Below are 23,919 nucleotides of genomic sequence, written 5' to 3'. Positions count from 1 at the left end.
AGTGTGTATATATATATATATTTCTTTTTAAATGATATGTTTTCGTCACAATGGGTTTTATTCATAATAATTTTCTTTATTTTGAGCACGTCCCGAGTAAAAAAAAAAAGTTTTTGTATATATTGGATTATTATTATAATATTATTATACACAAAAAGATCATAAAATATTATCTTCTGACCGGTCGACCAATGACAGCCGTAAACGTTTAACAATTTATAATGATGACCTAGTTTTGAGAGGTAGGTTGGTGGGTCAAAATCGGGAAAAACGGGAGGTTTTGGCTTTCAAAGTCCGCTGTTTTTGTGACGTTGATGAATCTGAAAATGCATTTATAATACCGACACGTTAGCGGGTGGGGCCGTCTAATGGGCCTGTAAAATAATGAATCCCATGAAGTTTATTGTGCCCCTACCGAAAGTTTTGGACGTGCTCCCATATAAATGCATTTCCATACTTCATTTGTAGTATTTTTATTTTTTTTTTTTTATATCGGCTTATAGCTTTAGGAAATTCTTATCTATCCGTTCATTACAACATTCATTCACGTCAATCAAAACATAAAATAAATAAACAAACCTACTTTAAACGTGTGTTATATTATATGAGCTTATTATTTACAAATTGTACGTTCTCGTTTGATATGAAATTTAATTTAATATTAAATACATGAAACGAAAATCATTCAGATTTTTGTAATATAATATATATTAATATAAATATGAGTAAATTATATTTTGTAAATTGTATGATAATATTATATCTATAGTAATATTACATTTGATACATATAAAAAAAAACTTATTCGATCGTCATTTCAATTTTAAATGGATTTTTGCTAATATTAAAACACTATAGTATTATTATTGTTACATAATTTTTATTATTTAAATTTGCATTTAGTGGTTGAATAAAATTTAAAATTAACTGTATATGATAATATTGAACCAAATAAAATTATATAAATTTAATCATATAATATGTTTAATACTTATATATTAATTCATCTTATATGAAAGAGGAGTGATCAATTTTGAACTAAGCCAATTCATTTTTTTTTGTATTATTGATTATTTAAATATAATATAATATTATGTTAAAATTGTCGAGAAATGAAAAATATTGAGGTTTTTTATTCGAGCATATGCATTTTATTATAATTAAATATATGTAACACAATATTTTGAGGAAATCCGTAACTGAATGATTTTAAATTATAGTTATCTGATGCATAAAACAGAAAATAATGTTTTAATAGAATATAGGATTTGTTATGTGCGTATAACGTAATTTATTCCAGTATTACTGAAGTCATCATTATTATTCCAAATGTTGTCTCGTTATTCATTTTCTTATCATCATCACGTGTTGAAAATATATGAATATTCTAGGAATTACATATTTAAAATGATTTACGAGGTTTGTATAGGTTATGCGTATATATTATTATATAAAAACACGTTTTCCTAACACAACATTTTTGGTATTTTAAGATAAAAAAGGTCTGACTATATACGACAGTTGTAATAATTTTTATTCAAAATAATATTGACATAAATATACTTCTAACATAAAATTTAAAAATCTATTTTTTTTTCAGCAAATCGATATAATAAATATCTAAAATTTAGCATGTAGGTATTTAATATAAATTAAATTAGTAAATATAAATCAATCTATGTGTTGTTATTTGTTATAATAAGTAACTAATTATATCTATTTCAATAACTTTCAGTTGTTTTAAAAAATAATACATAATATAGCTTGTATTGGTTATAATTAACTAATCAAACAATATGATTTTAGTTACTTAGAAAACCCTTTTAGTTAAATTATGTTCATTTTTGGATCTATAAACGTCTTAATTTTTAAAAAAAATATTAATAATAAGAAGAAAATAGCATGTACAATGTACATATATTCATATACTATAATAGATATGTATTTATGTAAATAAAAAATATATTCTCGAAGTTCAATAAATCATGTTATTGTAAAATTTCAATTTTAAATATTATTAAACGGTATAAATTATATTTTAATGACCGATATCTTTGATTTTCGTTATTCACAATCCTATAATGGAAACGTAATGAAATGAAATAAATAATGTAAACAAATGGCCACTCTACTAATCCTCAAAATTATATTGATTTAACAATTTTAGATAATTTTGTTAATATCTATATGTTTATTACAATGTTCAAATAGTGTTTTATATGCTAATAAAGGCACCTACTTAAATTGTATTATAAATCAATAATCTAAGACTTACTGAAATTTGTTGCAAGTCAAATATAAATAAAAAATGATAAAAACTTCAAAAGTTTGGTGTAATGTAATTTGAAAATATGTGTCACATACATAATTGTATTCTCTTTTATTAGGCGTTCACCACATTATTTGTTTGTAAACGTAGCTCATTGTAAAATTCGATAAATTCCCTTATTGGTTTTTGTGTTTATTGAAATTCCATCTCTCCGATTTCAATTTTGGAAAAAAAAAATAATAATGTACTGCGAGTTTGATAATGCTTTTTGTGTTAATAATTTATGGGAAAGTGGACCAACCCTCGGGAATGGTCATTGCGAATAAAAAATATCATAATTTTATATGCAAGGTTAAAATGAAATAATGGATTATTGGAAGCCCCAATTATATTACATAATATGTATTTAATTATAGTTCTATTGTGAAATATACATTTAAAAATACTTCTGAAAATTTTATGATACATCTATTTAACTATTTTTTAAATGTTATTAAGTACTTTATTTTTATTTCGAATGTAAATGATTGAAATAAGATTTCGATTTACACGTTTATGAATATGTAAATGTGTGATACAATACAATTTGATATGATGATAAAAATTAATAAGTAATTACGATAAATACAAAATATGTATTATCTACATACATTTATAATTAATTGATAATAGTCTATATTGTTTATATTTCTACGAGTATTTACATACGTAGGCATATTTCATAATTTAATTCACATAATATATTTGTGCTTAAATAATGATACCTACCTTACTAAAGTTTTTGAAAATATAAAGTTATATTTTGTATTTAGTATATATGTTATAGGTAAAGTAGAAAGTCAAGAATTGTGTACAATGCCCAATTTTCAAGGGTAAAGTTGGAATAAGTTAACGTTGCCCGGGAATTTTATATGGTTCCCAATTAGATTTGGGCATGGTAGATTAAATATTGATTATATAAAAATTTAAACAAAATATCTTAAAAAAAATATCATTAACTTGCACAACTTTGTTAATATTATTATCTAAAAGTGGTTTGACATGAATAAAATGTTGTTTAACTTCTTATCAAACTTTTATTTCCATTTTATGTTAGAAAATAGCATAAAAATACTTAAAAAATAGTAAGAAACGTTGACCAAAAGAAAAAAAACAACAATACACGCTGCGACTAATGACAGACTACTCGACGTCGCCGTCATGACAATAATCATTAGAAAATATCGAATAGGAATTTAACGATTCGATTATGAAATATCATCTAAATTCTAGAAAACCATAATTTTCGAGTAATCATTGATATTAAACTAATGTTTAATATCAATGCGAGTAATATATACTATGTGATCACTTTATCGTTAAGATTACGGATCGGTTCGTATTATCAAAGCTGTTCCTTTGTCGCGTACGAATAATAAAATATCTAAGTATGACATATAGTTTTGTAGTGATATTGCTACGTATAAACATGGGCGCCCATAAGTAACATATTAGGTGGGGTTAAAATAAAAAAATTTCAAATGCAAGATAATAATATTACGGTTATATTTATTGAGCTACAAGTTCATAATATTTTTTTGTCCAGGGGTGAGTGCCCTATCTTACCACCCCCAATGAGTGTCCATGCGTATAAATGCAATTCGATATAAATGAATGTAGCGCGCTGTATTTAATTCACTTAGCCGACTTGAATCTGGGCAGACTAGACTGCCCGATAATCTAGTACAATACCCGGTCAATGTATGAACAGTTTAAGTATTAAAATTATTATTTTTACATTTCTCAAAATGTTCAGGAATTGTGCACAGTTATACAATGCCCGGATTTCCTACTTTGCCAGTTATATACTTCACATATAATACAACTATATATTTTGTGAACACAGTGAAGATTAATTTTTGTACACGTTTGTTATGGTATACAAAAAATCATAGTTATTTTTTGCACTTGTTTTTTTCTAAATGTAAAATTCAGTTCTATAATATTATTTTACCTATAAATTTAATTGAATTTAAACTCAGATACTATAACACAGTAACGCACGCGTAAAAAACAAATTAGAAGTATCTATTGTTTGTACATTGAAATCTAGTCGATGCTTTTCTCAAGTGGGCTTAAGATTACTGAATGTTATTTCTATGAAAATATTAACAGTACGTCTGATGAAGTATAAAGACACGCTATTAAATTATAGTTGTAAATATAATTAGAGACCCTATAAGCTAACGTAATATATATCTGTGTATTTTTGTAGTTTCATATTAAATTCTATCTTTCACTATTTATGTTTTTATATATTATATTTTTTACTAATTATTAATTACTACTTAGGTATGTATAATGTATATTTGTGTTTTTGACTTATAGTCAAATATAACGTAGTTTTTCTGGAAACACCAAAAATATTATAAAACATTCAAAATGTATATTTAAGAATTGTACTCAATCATCTCAAATAAGAGGATATCCTCAGCAGTGAAATAGGCCATTTACCTATATTATATATACTTACTTATTGAAAATTGTAATTTCTTGGCCAATAGATATTATTATTATTTTAATTCAGAAAATATAAAAATATAAATGTAAATAGATATAGTGTAAAATTTGTTACAATTTTCAAAAATTAAAGATTTTTAAAACTGAAATATAAAAAATAATATTATATATCATGACAAAATTTTGTGAATTATAAATTATTGATAAATGATAAGCTACTTAAGTTATTGAAATATTATTTAAAAAATTATAATGTAACGCTTGAAATATATTTATATTTATTAACTATGTAATCATACAATACCCATATTATAAATCTATAAATTCATAATAAAATGTTCGATAAATTATAAGATATCTATGAGTCAAATTTTCTAAACTTGCTTCACTAACTTTTGTTGAGTACAAAGCGACTTACCTATACAATGACGGGTCACTTGGGTATGTGCCAAGTCGAATATCTGGTCGTGACCCGTAGAACCTGGTTGCGACACCGGACAGTGTGCCGGTCAACAGGTGGGCGACACGCTTTCCATCTGGTCTACTTGTCCGAAGGGTCAAGTCCAACACACCTGGCTCATCGCCTGGCCGACACGTTAAATCTGAGCTGGCCTCCTGTAGCAATAATTTAAGAAATTAATAAGAGTATTGAATGTATTTAAAAAATTGAGTTTTTATGAAAATGTTATAATATGCCATCAAACATATATAATTTGTTACGAAGGTAAAAAAAACTAGTGAAAAATGTTAAATTAATAAGTATGATTAATAGTCATAATATAATATGATATATGAGTTAATTTTCATTAATTTGAAATATTTTTTCGTTTTAAATATTTATTACTTTGGTGCCAAACGAATTATATAAGCATTATTTCTTACTCGAGTTTATTTATGTACTAACATGATTCATTTTAAATTTAAGTAATATTTAATGCCTTAAAAGCGTGTATCTACCAATTACTATTTGTTTAAGAAATATTAAAATAAATTACTTTTTTAAAATTTTTTGTACGGCGCTACAATAATAATAACAAAAAATAGGTATTTAACCTTAAAATTAAACGTATTTAAGAAATAATTAATTTTTGTAAAAATACAGTTGAGTTTTGATAACTCGAATTATCGAGACTCGGCTGTAATTTTATATTTTTATTATTTAAAGACTCATATATTATACACAATTAAGTTTGTGTTATAAATTATTCAATAAGAAAATAAACATTTGGTTTTGGTATATCGATATTATATACAATTTTGATAATCACGTCATGTGAATATTATATAGAAATAGTGTCATAGTAAAACCAAAAAAAATTTCTTTATAATATTGCTTTTAATAAAGTATACAAATTATTTACATTTATATTATTATATCCTGCCGGATATTATCTTGAAAAATAAAGTAATATTAGTGAGGTAGAATTAAGTGATAATGATCGTTCGATATTTAATTAAAATATAGGTTTATCATAATAATAAGTAACTCGCTGGACTGAAGCTTTTTTTATAACCGAATATTATGTAGTTTTTTTTTTAAATCTATAACAGTTATAGAGATGCAAAATGTCTACAATGTTACAAACAGTGAATAATTTAATAGGATTTTTCCCAAAATAATTATTAACCATTACAGAGATATACAACCAAGCATTTTTGGATTGTGTAGCAAATTTTTTACATCCGTACAAAATTAAATTCGAATCCTCAAGCCATAAAATGGCTACCGCGTTAGTGTATATACTAAATGTACTAACGTCTAGAGCTAAGAAGATGACGGTATCTGGATAATAAAAATTTTCTTGAAGCTTAACAGAAAGCGTTTCTTTGGATGATAATTGAATGCCTCGTTCAAAATAGGGATACGTTTTATAAAATATAAACAATGTTTACGGACGTTTCGAATAGAACCAAATCGATCTGCACGTAAACACAATAAAATCAAAAGGTTCATATTAAATTAATTTAACCTCGATGAATTAATAATTATAAAATGGTCGTATTTTGAGAAAAAAAAATGTTTATTATATTTTTAATTGGTCATCGTAAAACAGTGTTCAGGAATGTATACAATTCCACTATAAAGAATATAATACATAGGTATACATTAAAACTGACAGGCAATAATTTTATATTTGGTGTATTCAGTTTAAAAGTAAATACTTTTGGAATTTTACTGAACAAAAAAAAAACATTAACATGTTAATATAGCGAATGTTTTAAACACTAATACGTGTTATTTTTAATATAATGTTCAAACATCGTAACATTCGATGGAATCAAATTTAGTTTTCATCTATTTTGAATTCATTATTTAACTGACTTGTATTATACTCGTACATAATATTATAGTGATCAATTAATCATTTAATGCAGAATATAATTACTAATAAAGTTATAATAATTAAAATACGATTCACTGCATACCATATTCAATTAGTTTCAATTTTAGATTTTATATTTCCACTATTTTTATTTCACAAATATTTTGATATCTAAATCCATATAAAAATGATGCATTCAATAAGTTTAAACTATAAATATTTATAATACATTAAATTATTTGAAATTAAAATTCGAATTAATTTCAATCAACTAGCAATGCTTTATGGTCTCGATGCACATTATTTCAAAACTCTTTTTAAAATCATTTCAATCGTTTTTACTTTTTTAAGTTAAATTTAAAATTAAATATATAAGTTAAAACAAAAATGTCTCATACTTTAAACAACATAATTTAAATATAAATATCAAATATACCTATCTGTATACAAACCTATAAACGTAAATCTTAAAATTCCCAAATTAATAGCTCATTATTTTGTCTCAGTAAACTTTTTATAGGAATTACAGAAAACACAACTTATGGCATAAAAATATATCTTCTCATAATGTAATGAATAATAATAACTTCTAGTGAAACAATAAAATTAAAAAATAAAACAACAAAACAAATTAATTAATATCACTTAACACTAGGTCACTGTTTTTTCAATTGAAATATTTGAGAATGTAGATATATTATTATTAGCGTAATATAAATTAATAATTACAAACGAACAAATAATTTTACTGTTCAGTTACGATTTCAAATATAATAAAAGCACATACTTTAAATGGAGAAATTTTTTGTTGAAAAAATACTCGCACTATATTTTTCTAAATAATTTAAATAAAATTTATAATTATCCAAATTGCATAAAACACAATCTGGTACTTTGAACTGTAAATCAGATAACGAAAGAAACTGATAGCATGAATATTTCAGTATTTATGCGTAGTGTGTACCTACCTATAAGTGTGTATGTATGCGTATGCGTGAGTATTATTCTACAACGATTATTTTTTCTCTCAGAAAAATGCATATACTCGTATATTTTTTAAACGTTCTCTATTTGTATAGAATGTTGTGTATTTTTTGTAAAGTATATATCAGTAGACGAAAAAAAATAACTTTTGAAATGGTGAAAAAAAAACAATGGTTATGGTATGCAGATAGACAGCGTGTCAGTATAATAGTAGCTTGTGGGAGATTCCGCATTACGTTTTAATATATAATAGTACATATGTGTGCAACGCAGTACATAAAATACTAAATAAATAAATTCAAAAACCGCTATGGGTTTTAATTCCCATCAGGGAAAGAAGTGTACCATAAAAATTATTTCCAACAAACTGGTGGTGATATCCTACGGTTTTAACGAAACAGCCACTATCCCTTTCAGTTAACCAAAATCATATTACTGCAGTATTATATATTTTTATGTGACTATTTTGTTAAATATTTACAATAACAATAACGCTATATTTTGTCAGTCTTGGGAAATACGAATATTAAAATTTAAAAGTAATAGAGTACATTATACTCATGTTATATAAACAGCTAGATTTCGTTTCTCACCGAGTATTTTATATTTTTATCATTGAATTCGTTCATCAACTAAGTATGAGTACAATATTGCAGTTACTACTCATTAAACTTTAATAAAATCTAAATTCATTGAATAATTGAAAAAAAAATCAATAATTTAAATTTTAAAATATTTACGAAAATAAACTTAGTATACTGCAGGCTATTAAAAGATTTAATGAAACAGAAAAAAAGTACAGTTAGTTAGGTAAATCAAAAAAATATTTGGACTTTTATGATTACAAAATGTTTATACACATTCAATTTTTCATTTTCATATTTTAAAAACAAGATTTCTCAACTGCACTTAATGATCTACTGGTTTCTCTTACATATTTTGAGTACTTCGTTATCCCTTCTCTTTCTAACAGATATTGATACTATATTTTAATACATTAAGGGATATACCACATATTAAACATATGCAGTATAAACATTAAACATATTTATCAAAATAGAAAAATATACTTATTTTTATTCCAAGTAGCATGTAAATTACTGATTATTTTCAGTAAATCCTTACTTGTAATGATTTATCTAACTCATGACATATGATAAAATAAGTACAAAAATAAATATATTTTACAGTCAAAACATTATGGACCTTATGAAGTATAAAGGATATCATGATAGAAGGAAAAATATTGAACTGGAAGATTATACAACAAATCAATTATTATAATTTACTTAAAGGTAAAACGATTAGAGTTTACTAACAATACCAGGTAGGCTAATAGAATACTAATACAAAATGTCCTAGGTATGAACACGATTAAAAAAAAAACGCTAAAGGTAAGTCCTTGCTGGTGATTATTAGAAAAGGTGTATAGAAATATATTTCAGATTTCAACGCGTCAATATTAAGTGTAAGATATCAGGATGGTGGAGAAGCTTGGCGATAACGCGTGTAAAAAGCCTTGATCTAAAAAGAAATCTATTCAATGTACAGTTGGGTCAATGGAAGATTATGGAGGTGCTTGCCAGGAAGTGGTGAGAATGTAAGTAGCAGAGAAGCAGAACCGGCTCATGCTTTTATTTGTGTAAAATAGTTTAGGCGTGTGCGGGATTTATCATATTACAAGTCCGCATATCAAATAGTTTAGCGAGTCTCTGGGATTTTCTTGAGAATCAATTGTTGATGTTTTAAAACTATAATAATAATAATCTATTGACTCTAGTGGAAGCAATCGGTTAGGAAAATAAAGTAAAGTACTCGGATCTATAACGTTTCGTGTTACTATACATTGCAAGATTGTCTGTATTATTATTGTTATTATTGTTAAAATCATACACGATATTATTTTGCACAACTTTGGAACTTTTGATGACGTTTTATTTTATATAATGATGTGATTACCGTATAGTAGTATGGCACGCAGTGTGCGACGTGCATGGTATAATCCTATTATACCTTATAGACGACAGACTCATCAAAAATAATACAAAGATAATAGTATTACGTTTTAACCGATGTAACATCAAACGTAAAATCGTAGACAATTTAATTTTCATGGGCGTTAATTTGGGTACATTCTTGTTTTTGCATTTTATAAATCATTAAACAGTATTATACTTAAAAATAGTTTGTTACTTCACCATTGTTTTATATTAGTTTACTATATACGTAGTCAATGTAAAAAAATCCGTTAGAATTAAACAAATTTAGGTAGTTACTTCAAATTATTTTTGATAATTTACTAGAATAAGATAAAATATCTAACTTTGAATATATTATGATACGCTTAAGGATTGGAATTCTTAGTTAAACGAAAACACACATTTTTCATCTTCTAAAATAGAATATGTACTTCAATACCTATATATATATATATTATGTATATAATAAATTGTAACTATAATATTACATTTAACTTTTTTTAGTTTACCTATAGTTTAGATTATAATGTATTTTTTAAACATTAAGCATAAAATAATGTGCACCCTATTTAAATTAAATAAGACGTGTACCTCAAAACAAAATACATAAAAAACAATGTTGCTTTTTTATAATTTATTCTTCATTACTTAGTTTTAAGATTAAAATAATACTTATTTTCATAATTAAATAAATTAATGAAAATATCTATAGTCAACATACTGTTTTAGTTATTTTATTTAAAATTAAACCATAATTACGATATTATAGCTACACCCAATCATTGATGTTCAAGTTCATTATATTGTATCAATTAAAACTAAATACTAAATAATTATAGCTTTATATTTAAAATATATAATTTAATAGCTAACCTACCTATCTGCTCACGACCAAGCCTTTAAATCTTTTAAATATTAAAAACGAAGCTAGGAGTTATGTAAAAAAATATTTATTTTTAATTTTAGTCATAAATGTGTTCACTGAAAACCAATCTCAGAAATTGTTGTGCTACACCAGTTTTATCTTTGCTCGTTATTTGTTAGTTTATGTTGTGAACTATGTATTTATATAGGTAGGTTTTATATTCTCTTCTAACGTATTATAGGTACTACACAGTAAGTTTATTGAAACAATTTATAACGGTCAAATAGTTCAATTTCCTTCAGGTCGTCCATACGTTATAGTATTATTTTCTTAGAAATTGGGATAAATTGCATTGTTACTACCTACTCGGTCTATAATCTAATGAAGTAAAATATGGATTTTGTAAATCTATAATAATATCAAAATTATGTATGCACATTATTTAGACACACAATATTCTCCTGAGTTTATTTCTGTTTATAGTTTTATGACACACGATGATGGTTGTCTGAGAACAATGCACCACATCGGTATGAAAATTATTAATTTTTACGAGGCGGAATCATTTGAAATTTCGTGAATGTGGCTCATCGTATTCCTATGGTTGATGGGTCCACAATTGTGGACGGTATGAAGTGTAGAGAATTTAATATGTGACAGGGAGAAGTGACGGTTTCGCTAAAAAAAAAAAAAAAAACCTATTCAATATAACTGTAGTTTGGGGGTCTGAAGAATAGTGAAAATGCATTAGGGCATTAGGACCACGATCTAGTTGAAATATTACGTTAATATAGAATATTATAATATATTATAAAATATTTATATTAATATACATATTATTATATATAATGTATATACCAAAAATATATAAATTTATTCTATATAATATAATAAATAATAATATACAATAATTGGTAATTTGTATTAACTACTTATGATAAAATATTCATGATTTTAAAGATAAAGAATGCAAACAATATCTAATTTCATATTATCGTCTATAAAATATAATGTAGTCTATAATTGCAATGTTGATAACCAGCTTACTTACTTTAAAATAATTTTATAAAATACATTATAATGTATATCATGGTATTTCATAAATTATTTGATTTTTATAACTTCGTTATAATAAAGCATTTCAAACACGTTGTTTAAATTTTGTTCAAATAGGTACAACTAAAATTGTTATTTTATTATTATTTTTTTTTTTTTAAATGTATGTCCGTCATTACAATTTAGTTGATTCAGGGAGTTGTGAGTTTCAATCTAGTTTTTTTTTAATAAAATCAAAGGACGTGTTCCAAAAACATAAACTCATTTAAAACTATTAACTTCATTTGAAGTTTTATATCTAACTAGTTTTTGATTGTATGTTCCACAGAGATGATAGTAAAGACAAAAATAATAGTTATAAGAAAGTAGAATGTTGTGTTAGGTAAGATTCTTTTAACAACTACATTACTATACAAAGTATAATTCATCGAATGTAATATGATTTCCTACACGTAAATGGTATTCAATTATTTTATAATATACTATTACAACTTAAAAGAATTGTACCGAGTCAGCATAAATAACTAGCTACAATTTCACTCATTTACATAGAATACCTAAGTAAATGATTTAGTAATTTTACTATACTTATACAACATTGACTGTATTCTATAATAGTAATTTGTTTGAAATATAAATTATCAATATTGATTATATCACTACATTGCAAAAATATCTACGGGAGAAAATGTCTATTAAATCTATCAAACATAAATTATTGACAGTTTTTTTCAATAATTAATTTCATGGAACGTTTTGAGAGTATTGTTAATTTCGATTATTTTACACATTTAAGTGCATGTAAATCGTTAAAGTATTGAGTCAGCTATTACGAGTTTGCGTGAAGTGTCACAAACATAAAAAATATGTGATATTTTCACCTTTATCTTTCGGAAAAAAAAATAGTATTAATTTATTTTATTATATTAAATTATTAAAAAAAAAAGGTTATTCAAATTATCATAATGTCTATATATTATAGGAGACGACTATAATAGTGGTTTCAAACAAATTTTCAGAATACAATGCTAAGAATGAAAATTTTACCCTTGCCCCTTAGATCTTAGTATTTAATCATGAATCAAATAATCAAAAAATAAATATCAATCTTTAGAAATTATTACCTATATAATAATTCATACATATATATTATTTAATATAAATTTATAATAAATTTTATCTTTTTAATACTATACTCAATGCATAAATAAAAACATAAATGATTGCTGACCATAGCAATACAAATAAAAAACATTAAATTTGTAAATTTGTATAACACATGAACTTTTTTTTTATTATTATAAAATGAAGTACTTTACTAAGATTTTTATTTTTTATTTTAACATTTTAGATTATTTAAGTCGAATAAAATATCATTCATTATACAGAAGATTTATAATACTTATGAAATAAAATATTTTCTAAATGACAAATACGTCAATAGGGTTATGGGTCTAGATATGCATGATGTTTTTTTTTGAAGAAAAAGAAGAAGAACGCGCTTATGTAACATCGCACTTGATCATTATATGACACACATTACTCTTTTTATTGCTTCGAAATCCTTTAACCCCAAATGGTTCATTATTGATCATTCAAACTATTCAGAGTGTAGGAAAGTGCTTTCTGAAATAATGCATTATGATACGAGTATTTATGACTGATGACTTTTATATTAAACGCAGAAGCATTCTGTCCAGATATTATTTTTAGAGATTGCTATATGAGCGCACAAACTAAAATGTTGTTCTGAGGGAGTAATGTTAACGGGCAGATGCCTTTGCGAAAAAGCTATGCAATTGATAATCTGTCATCAGGGCCATTGCACTACTTGCTTAAGATCAGGCGTACGGGTATATTCGGGTCACGTAAAATATTTTCGAGTTTAGCGGGTGAAATGTATAAATGTCCAGGAAAAATATTACAAGTGTGCGGCAACAAACTACGAGCTTTCTTATAACAATATAATATTGCAGTCGGAGATAATTTATTTGGACGAGTAGTGGAGAGGTATTCTTTGAAGAAATTTAGTACTCCGTCACTTCGTGGAAGGGGGTGAAGCTTTCCCGTTTGTCGAGTAGCTGGATTTAATTAAAGGATATTGTTGAATTTCAGTAGCACTAACAACCGTACTTGCTACCCAACATTTCTCCAACACGGTGAGAAATAATGAGCGAACAGTACCAGTCATGGCGAATACGTTTATGTGTAAGTACAACTACGGGCTCTGTCGCCGCCGCTGCTCTGAAGTCACAATGCAAAACAAAATGGAATTTAATCGACTGTGTAAAGAACGTTGGAAGTGTGAAGAACGTTAAAATGTAATAAACGAAAAACCGTCATTCGCGCCCACACCAACCCTTAACCCATAACCTGAAGGAGTGGACATTAAATATGTAAATCGCATTAAAAGTCCATTATATAATACTATACCAACCGACAATGGTCAGTTAATCGAATAACACACGGAAGGCTATGCCAGGAAAAAAACACGAAACAACTACCGTGATATAACGTATATTTAAGGGAGAAACAAAGGGTAATTTTAATGATTACCAGATGAATATGCCTATTTATATATGTATTACATAAATTATGAAGTTTATAATTAACTAAATTTAATATTCCAATAAGTCATAATTATACCTATAATGTTATACAAATAATTATGTGCTGATCATTTTTTTTTATGTGTGTACATTGTACTAATACACGATTATAATAATAATAGTATACCTAGTACACATAGAAATATAGCATAATATAATATTGGTTGAAATCTAACAATATAATTTTTAGCTAAACCAATCCAGAGATTTAGAATATTTTTCAATAACTATATTATTAAACATTTAACATTGTATATATAATTTAATGATCTTACCTAGGTAAATATTATTATAAAAACATATGTTATTGTAAATCAAATAAAATAGAATAATACGTAGTATGTATTGTGAACCAACTTTAATAATATTATTAGCGGTCAATGCTCGATGTATTACTGTAATTTCAAGTTTATTAAATTTGTAGAAAACTGTTTTAGCAATAAGCGCTGAGCTGAACCTTACCTAACCTAAGCCAGAAAAATGAATAACAAATGTAAAAAACACAGATTTTTACCATTTCAAATGAGTAGTGATTTTTTTGATAAATGGTGCTACGGACGACAAGTTTATTTCCTATCTTATTTTTTCTGGAACATTAATTGAAACTATAAAAATATGGTTAAAATTTGCGGCTTATTTTTCTTTGTAAATTGAATAAAAAATGTCTTGTCGATTGGATAATTGTTTTCATAGTCAAGTTATTGCAAAAATACCTATTTTAGCTTATTTGTATATGATAGTTACAGCTAAAATGTTAAACTCTATTTCAAAAGATTTTCAATTTGTATGCAAAAAAACATAATATAAAAACAATTTTGGAATAAAATGTTAACAGTCTAACTTATTTATTGCAAACTATTCTATATGAAAATATTAATTCGAAAATTAACCCAGAGATTAGATTGTTTGTCTTATAATGAGACAGACACTTCAATTGAACTTATTTGGATATAATATATATATCAATGTTAAATTAAACCTTCAATTATTATATGATATGTTTAATTTAAATTATGGTCATTAATATTTTATCTACATTCTACATAGTAAGTAATTATCATAAACCTTAAACTACTAGACAGGAACTGCAGATAACAACGACATTACAAACAGCGTAACAACATCGCGCAGTGATGTAAGCCGTTTTGGACGACTGACGTGCATATGTAAATATAAATACTTTGGTATAATTAAATTGTGATATTAGGTAATTAATAAAATAGCTAATAAATCATTAATTATAGTTCAAATAAACAATTTAAAAAAACCCATGCTAAAGAATTTCTATTAACATATGCACACCAGTCGTTCAAAACGGCTTACATCACTGCGAGATGTTACGCTGTTCGTAATGCCGTTATTATCTACAGTTCTTGTCTAGTAGTATAAGGTCTATGGTAATAATAATGAGAAAATGAGTTTTTTAAGATTATATAAAAACCGTCACAGGTCGCGCAGGGTAAATAATCTCCTAGTATATTTTATAAATATTATGTGTTTTCCGTAATTATCTGTAATATGGATTCCAAATTCCGATTAACTAATCAAAATCGCATCATAATTCAATAATGACATTTACTTCATTGAAAACTATTTTAGTTTGTTCCATACACGCGTGTTGAGAACAAGGTTATCCGTATAGAGAATATTTACCCCATGAGCCTGAAAATTTCTTAATTTACATTTTTTTCAATTTAATTTTCTAATTTTTATTTATAAAACTATAGGTATATACTATTATGTAATTTAAATAATATAATTATTTATATTAATTATAAGTATTGTTAATTACTAAGTACCAACTACAAGACGTAATATTTTAAGTTTATTTCATATAACCAGTGGGCAGTGACGGGTAAAAAAAAATGATCATCGGTAATTTTTTAAATGTTTTGAACTAAAACATCAACTTTTCTTTTTGTATAATAATAATGATTATACTTTACAGCTTAGAAGTGTTTACTATATTGTTTCTAAAAAATATAAATTAAGTTTAACTTCTGCCATTATGTTTCAGTCGACAATGTTTCAATAATTTACGAAAATCGATTTTTAGATGAGAAGTAGTTGTATTTCCTTCATTCTGACGTTTTGACTGTTTGTCAACCAACAATCTTAAGAAATGTCTACTATAGCTGTCTATTTACACACTAAACTTTTTGCAACTTCACTTGAAAATTGTTATATACTTTTAAAGAAGGTATTCTATAGGCTTATCTTTTTTTCATGGTATTATTTTTGTTCAGCCTCACAACGTGGCATATGCTTATTCAATATTATTATTATCCGAAACAGTTTTAATAAATTATTTGGATATACCTATATTATATTTGCATCAATAAATAATTAAAGAAATAAGTTTAAGTTTTTATTCTATAATTGTTGCTTAGGTAATAATTTTTTTATTATAATGATAATTGGACGGACAGTAAAGTTAGTATAGAATATAATAGCATGATGCTCAAATAAGTTAAAATGTAGAATAGATTATACTAAGTAATAACAAATATCAAAACTCAAAATAGTATATTATCAAATTTTAACGCTTAGTCAAGTTTGAGTACTATTTAATTGTACATTTTTAAATTATTATCATTGTTTGTGTTTTAGATGAAACCACGATTGCGCTATGCTGTCATTATAATATGCGATATTAAATTTAACAACAGTAAAATATCATTATTAGCACTACTTACTTTATCGTCGCCCATTTGTAGGACGTCGTGCACACCATCCAATGTGGTCAGGAAGTGGTACATGTTGCCGCCCAAACTCTTCAGCGCTCGAATTTGCCGGTCGTCGTTGCATTCTTGTATGAGCGTCGCGCCCACGGTTTCGATTACTTTGGCACCGTCACCTGCCGGGCGGGGAAAAAAGTCAAATAAATTATCCACGACGTCATTGGCAGATATTTTTCTTTATTTTGTCTTCTTAAACGTAAAATTCACAACCACAAAAAATGTATATTAATAGTGCAATACAGTAGATCATGTGTATAATAAAAATAACGAAAAGTATAGAAAATAATTCCATCGAGAATAATAACTAATACGTAGAATTTAAAAATATATTGAAAGGCCATATATAGCTACTTTGAGCAATAGTTTTGGCGTACAAACAAAAACAGTGAACCGTCAGAGTGACCACTATGTTAATATAAAATTCTCCGAACACAATTTTTTTTTCCAAATAAATTATTAATAATATAATCCTTCGATGTTAATAAAACACTACGTATTAAATTAATAAACGATAATTACGACGTTTAAAATAAAATTTGTATAACTATTAGGTACCCAAAAAGAAGTCTGTTGTGGTGTTTTTCATGTTTTTGTATAATTTTGTAGCTGATAGTGTAAACAATACTTTCCCGCGTATTATTCTCAGCATAACATGTACAGTCATGTAAACTTAATAATACTAATGATACTATTGACAATTTGTTCTTATTATTTGGTCACTATGTATCTACCGCCCATAAGTTTGCTTCAGATTTGTAAGCTTATAGTCACCGTTTTCTATAATATGAATTTAATTTTGCAAGTGTTATCGGCGCGTGTCGAGTTATTTCGCACAGGCATAGACTTGAACGGAACGCTAACTGCGTTCCAATCATGATTGCCACCTAAACGCATAATATGAAATTTTACGTTTTATTCTATTGAGAATAAAATACGCGCATTATCATTATTTTCAATATTATTATAATACGCAGTCTATTCTCTGTAACTCGAACCTTTATAACCCGAAATAACTCGATATTTCGAATAAATAAAATTACCCTTCAAATAACAATAACACTTAATGTTAAAATAATCTTGTCAACTCGAAAATTAATTAAACAAGATTTCGATATCTCGTGTTTTCTTATTCAAATTTAGAACTAAATATAAGTTGTAATATATGATATACACATGACATTTGATATTTCATCTCCGACGCATTGGACAGTGATAAAGAAGTCGAAGATCCGCAAATAGAACCCTGTATCTAACATCACAAGTAAAAAGCGACATTTGCTTTAGAAAAATGATGTAAATATATTGAAACCATTGAAGGTATGGAAAATGTATTTAAAATTTTAAACTACTAGATTATTTAGAAAATAAAATAGAGAACAATGTTTTAAATAAAAATAAACAATACGCTTTAGACCAATTCTTTAAAAATAATATATAGGTAGATATGTATATTTTTTTTTTTTATTTATTGATGCAAACTACTGAATTAATTTAAACTTTTTTTTTAATAATAATAAAATTTTTGATAACTCGAAATTTTTAGTAAGTCGAATTTTTTTCCCCCCATTAACTTCGAGTTACTGGAAAATAAACTGAATTTTACATTTTTATTTTTAACGAAAATTATAATTTGTTTTTTTTTTTTTTTAAATAACTATATACAAATAAAACTTTAAAAATATGATTTATGGTTTTTGGTAAACTTTCTGATGTATTAAAACAACTCAGCATTTACAATTGCTCTTATTCCTCTACCTATAATTTTAATTTTAAATTAAATTAAATCTAAAAAATTGTTTTAAAAATTCATCTCTATTTTGGTTGCTTAGAATAAGTGCTTACTTATTTTTATTTTTATAGCTGTAATGCTATACTATTCTGAGGCCTCTCACGGGCTCAAGACTTTAGGTAAAAAATATATGTCTTTCGATCTCTAATGAAAGCTTGGTGAGTATGACTTTAATCAAAGCACTTCAAATAAAAATGTAAGCTCATCCTTTCGAATTCAATATAAAGTTAATTTTCTACTCTTATATACTTTAATTTAGCATCAATGTGTACTAGGTAGTATTTTTTATTTAAAATTTATCATAAAAATTAGCTTTGATAGTTATAGCATTATCTGTTGAATAGAACATTTGGGATAAAAATTAAATTCGTAATTAAATAAAAAATAAAATATTAACTAAAACATTTTGGTTTAAAAAAAAAAAAAATGAATTATTCATTAAATTTTCAATACAAATCTTTTTCAATTTTAATTTTTGTAAATTTGTATTAAACAATAGTATAGATGCTTAGATATTTTATTTAATGTTTCCCTCATATATAACTTATAATTTGAATTTATTTCAATGATTATTATTTAATAAATAATATTATTATACTTATTTAAATTTATTATTTATAAAATAAAATGCGTAGTTACATTCTATTTTTTTAAATTAAAATAATTATTATATCATATTCTACAGTATAAGTATTTACTGGTTTAAGGTCAATCTAAAGGTTTTTTTTTACACAAATTTTAGGTTTGTTAGATAATTTTAATACTTACAATACTATTATAGGCTACTATACATTAATGTTGTATCTTGTACTTTAATGGACTATTCAAAAATATGGAAAACTTTTTTATATATTTGTAAATATTTTAGTTAAATTGATTCAAAACATAGTATATTATACAAACAGTATTATTAATTTAAAATTAAAAATATATATATATATATAAATCATAATTACCCATATCATATTCTCTAAAAACTAGTCTATTAACATTGAGTTACGATTGAAAATAATTGTTTATAATATACATACTTATATAATGTAATAACTAATAAACATAAAAAATATTAAATTTCCATTAATCATAATTTCATAAATTCGTTGAATGTATTATATCACTGGAAACTTACATATATACTAAATATTTTTATCTGTCTACTAGTTGGTACAATATATTGAAAAAAACTACAAACTCGGCTATTTTCATGTAAATATTTAATATAATGAATAAATCTCTTTGTATACCTATAAAAAGCAGTGTATAAACCCTCAATAAATGTATTTACAACCTGTATGGTTTATAAAATATATAATTTAAATCTATTTGATGTATGCATAAAATATGACAAACCGTGAACATCATGTTTATTATTGGATTAATTTAAATTTAAATGATTATAAAATTCAATAATAGTCTAGTTTAAGAAAGAAATGTATCGTAAATTTTAATATTATGTATGGAATCTATGTGGAGTTTTTGTGGATTGAAGCATTAATAATATTATATTATAATATATACCTATATGTTTATTATTATTATTAAATTTTACCACGAGGGCTTACTCAAAGTTTTAAGTTTTTATTTAAATTATTTCCATCACTTAAAAAAAGTACAATATATTATTGATTATCCTGTATATTGTATAAAGCTCTTTTTTAAAAGTTTAGGTTAAAACTTAAAAGTGGTATATAGTGTGATAATGATTCTTTTAGTAACCCATATACATTCAATCACAAGCCTACACACTATACACTGTAAATATAAACCCATCTATTATTATTATTATTATTTTAATTGTTTATAAAAAATAATTTTAATATTTTTATTTATTTTATATTTTATTAACTATTATAATACTAAAACAGATATCACAAGACAATATACAATAATTATGAATATATTATATAATAATATATCGTACTCATAAATATAACTCGGACAGTGTATATATAATATCATAAAAACTATTTATTCAGACACTCAATTAAAAATTAAATTAATATTATATTATATATGTTTTTATTTATTTTTATAATGTTGAATTTGTTTGAAAAAAGTAAACTTTAGTTCGTTAGTTGTATTTGATTTTGGATAAATCGAAAACACTGTCTGTTTAAGTAAAAATGAAACTAAAAATGTTATTTAACTAACATGTTTGCATATGAATAAAGATAATTTAAATTCAAATTTAAAGTATACAATGATACAATGATATGACATCTATGTAGGTATATCGTATAAGTATATATTTTTCTATTATCATATATTTATGCATTTTATATAGCAACTTAAAAAATATATTCTCTTCTCAAATTATTCAATTTAAAAATGCCATATTTTGTTTTGCTAACTACAAAATTATACTAAATAAATAATATTTTTTTGCGGTTGCCTAAAATAAAATAAAATAATGTGATTAATTCATACACAATAGGTAATATTATATAATAATTAATATTCATAAAAATCAGTTGATTGTCATTTTCCTCCATAGGGAATATTAAGAATATAAAATAATTCATATGATGTACAATTTATATAACTGTTTTATATAACATGTATACAAATATATTCCTAACTGTAATAAATATTAAAATTCAAACTCAAAATAAAATGAACCATTTTTGTGTATCTAGTGTCTTTAGTATAATTATAATATAATACATTAAAAAAAAAAAAAAAAAAAAAATCACTCGTTAAACAATAATCATTTATATATTATATATATTATATATAAATGGTTACAGATGAATAGAAAATAAATTATAAATTAAATAATATAATATAAAATATATGCAATTATTTTTCATTATTTAAATAATGTCTTAAACATATTTATCGTAAATTATTATATTATATGTTAACTCAACTAATTAATTTTAAAAAATAGCAATTCGAAGTTAAAACTACACAAATTCATCAAAAACTTCGAGAACAACATTGCACTTACACAAATATTATATTCATTAGTTCATATTTTATCGTTACTCATTAGAAAAATATGATGGCTCGTAGAAAAGTTCATCTAAATTGTTGAATGTTTTAACGGGAAGTTAATAATCATAATTTCTAAATTTAACTGTACAAAATCAACAACGTATAGTTTATCTTGTTCTTTCTTCATTTGTATGTCAAAATCACGACCCTAAAAACATATAATTATGGTATCCGTATATTATTCCATTGTATTCCAAATATAAATATTGGCAAACGACATAGTTTCTATATGGTCTACATTTGTCCGTTATTCTAACAAATAACAAAGAAACTACCATCTTCTTGAAAATAAAATATCTATGTATAATATACTTTGTAGTTTGATATGGCTAATGTAAATTGAAACTTTTTTCGTTTTGATATAAACATATTTTATTTTTCTTGATCAGTATAGTTGTTTCGAGTTTTTGATAGTGTTCTCTGAATTTATTCCAAGTAAAAAAATTTTAATTTGTTTCCAAAAAAAATTTTTGGTTTAATAGAATAAACATTAATAGTTTAAAAAACGTAGAATTAAACGCTATCGTAAAACTGTATTCGATGCATCGATATAACGATATTGTTCTCGAATATTTTTTACTATATCAAAATCGTTTACCATCATTATAATATAATATTCATATTATTTGTCTGGAATTCGGCTTCACTATGATGCAAATCATTATATCATATTTTTTGTTGTATCGTATCAGAAAAACCAAAATTCATAATTTTATTTTATTATATCGTATGATAGTACCAGTTGATGTAATAACAAATCCAAGTATGGTATAGACTATAGATATAATATACCGGCGGAAGCTTAGATGAGGTAAATATATTTTTCAGTCAGGAAGGGGCACCGTATCGGTCAACATTGGTTATAGATGGGTAGTATATCGTATACTATAGGTATTTTACCGTTACGCAGCGGGGGTTAGTGACGAAATTTTGTTTTACGAAATATTTATTAAAAGTCAGTGGCTGTTGTGGGTGTGTGTGTGTGTGTGTGTGTATGTATGTGTGTGCGTGCGAGCGTGGTAGGCGACCTCATCAATATTGCAGTTCGCGGCTGCAGCGGTGGTAACGGATTATGTCTGCCGATCTTGTTTTGTCATTTAGTTTCCGATAAATCAACAAATCTGTAAACAGCGCTTGCCCTACCACCACCAATGACATCGTTTTATTTATTACTTCGTCTATGGTGCGAGCTTTTGGAGACCGGTCAGATTGTCAATGCGGGCACCTGCTGCGCGTTTCAACGAGATTTCCCAGTCACATGGTTGCAAACTCGATCGCCTCGACATTCATGAAAATATCTATTTAAAATATTATTTGGGCCACTATACTCATTTTGTTTTTGTTTTTACTTTTAAAATCTATAAATTTAGGACGAAACTATTATAGTATTATAACATCAACTGAACACGTGAGAACTGATACATATACTGTGTCTACTGTCCCTTGCCACTACAGATATATGTATCATTATTATAGTTATGTGTTCTATAATATTTTTTTTTAAATTTGACTTCTTCCTTTTTCCATGTTGACATAACATTTAAAACCTAGCTCGTTTTTGAGGGTTTTTTTGTATCCATCCATAGTCCGATTGTATTTATTTACATTTATTTTTCATGTTAGATATTATTTCTAAGTTAAAGCTTTTATTTATACTGTAAAAGTTTATGTGAAAATAAACTATACTGGTTAATAATTTACTATCATACAAATTCAATCAACATAAATTAAATTTCATATTCAAAATAAACAGTACACATATATAGTTAATATTTATAAAATTTGTAATCGTACATAAAATATTTTT

General features: G+C 25.0%; 1 protein-coding gene across 2 annotated transcripts in view; it reads right to left on the bottom strand.

Moving 5' to 3' along the window:
- The window catches only part of LOC114119225 (head-specific guanylate cyclase), a 243,658-nt gene that overhangs the window by 118,155 nt on the left and 101,584 nt on the right, over positions 1 to 23,919 (bottom strand). For both annotated transcript variants that reach the window (XM_027980726.2, XM_050202563.1), the window contains exons 5-6: positions 17,282 to 17,442; positions 5,187 to 5,383 (exon numbers count right to left, since the gene is read on the bottom strand). In XM_027980726.2, the coding sequence (XP_027836527.2) occupies positions 5,187 to 5,383; positions 17,282 to 17,442 (358 nt within the window). The remainder of the gene's footprint in view (positions 1 to 5,186; positions 5,384 to 17,281; positions 17,443 to 23,919) is intronic.

This window comes from Aphis gossypii, chromosome 3 (assembly GCF_020184175.1).
Source record: "Aphis gossypii isolate Hap1 chromosome 3, ASM2018417v2, whole genome shotgun sequence".
Classification (NCBI taxonomy): Eukaryota; Metazoa; Arthropoda; class Insecta; order Hemiptera; family Aphididae; genus Aphis; species Aphis gossypii.
This window is presented reverse-complemented; position numbering and strand designations above follow the sequence as displayed.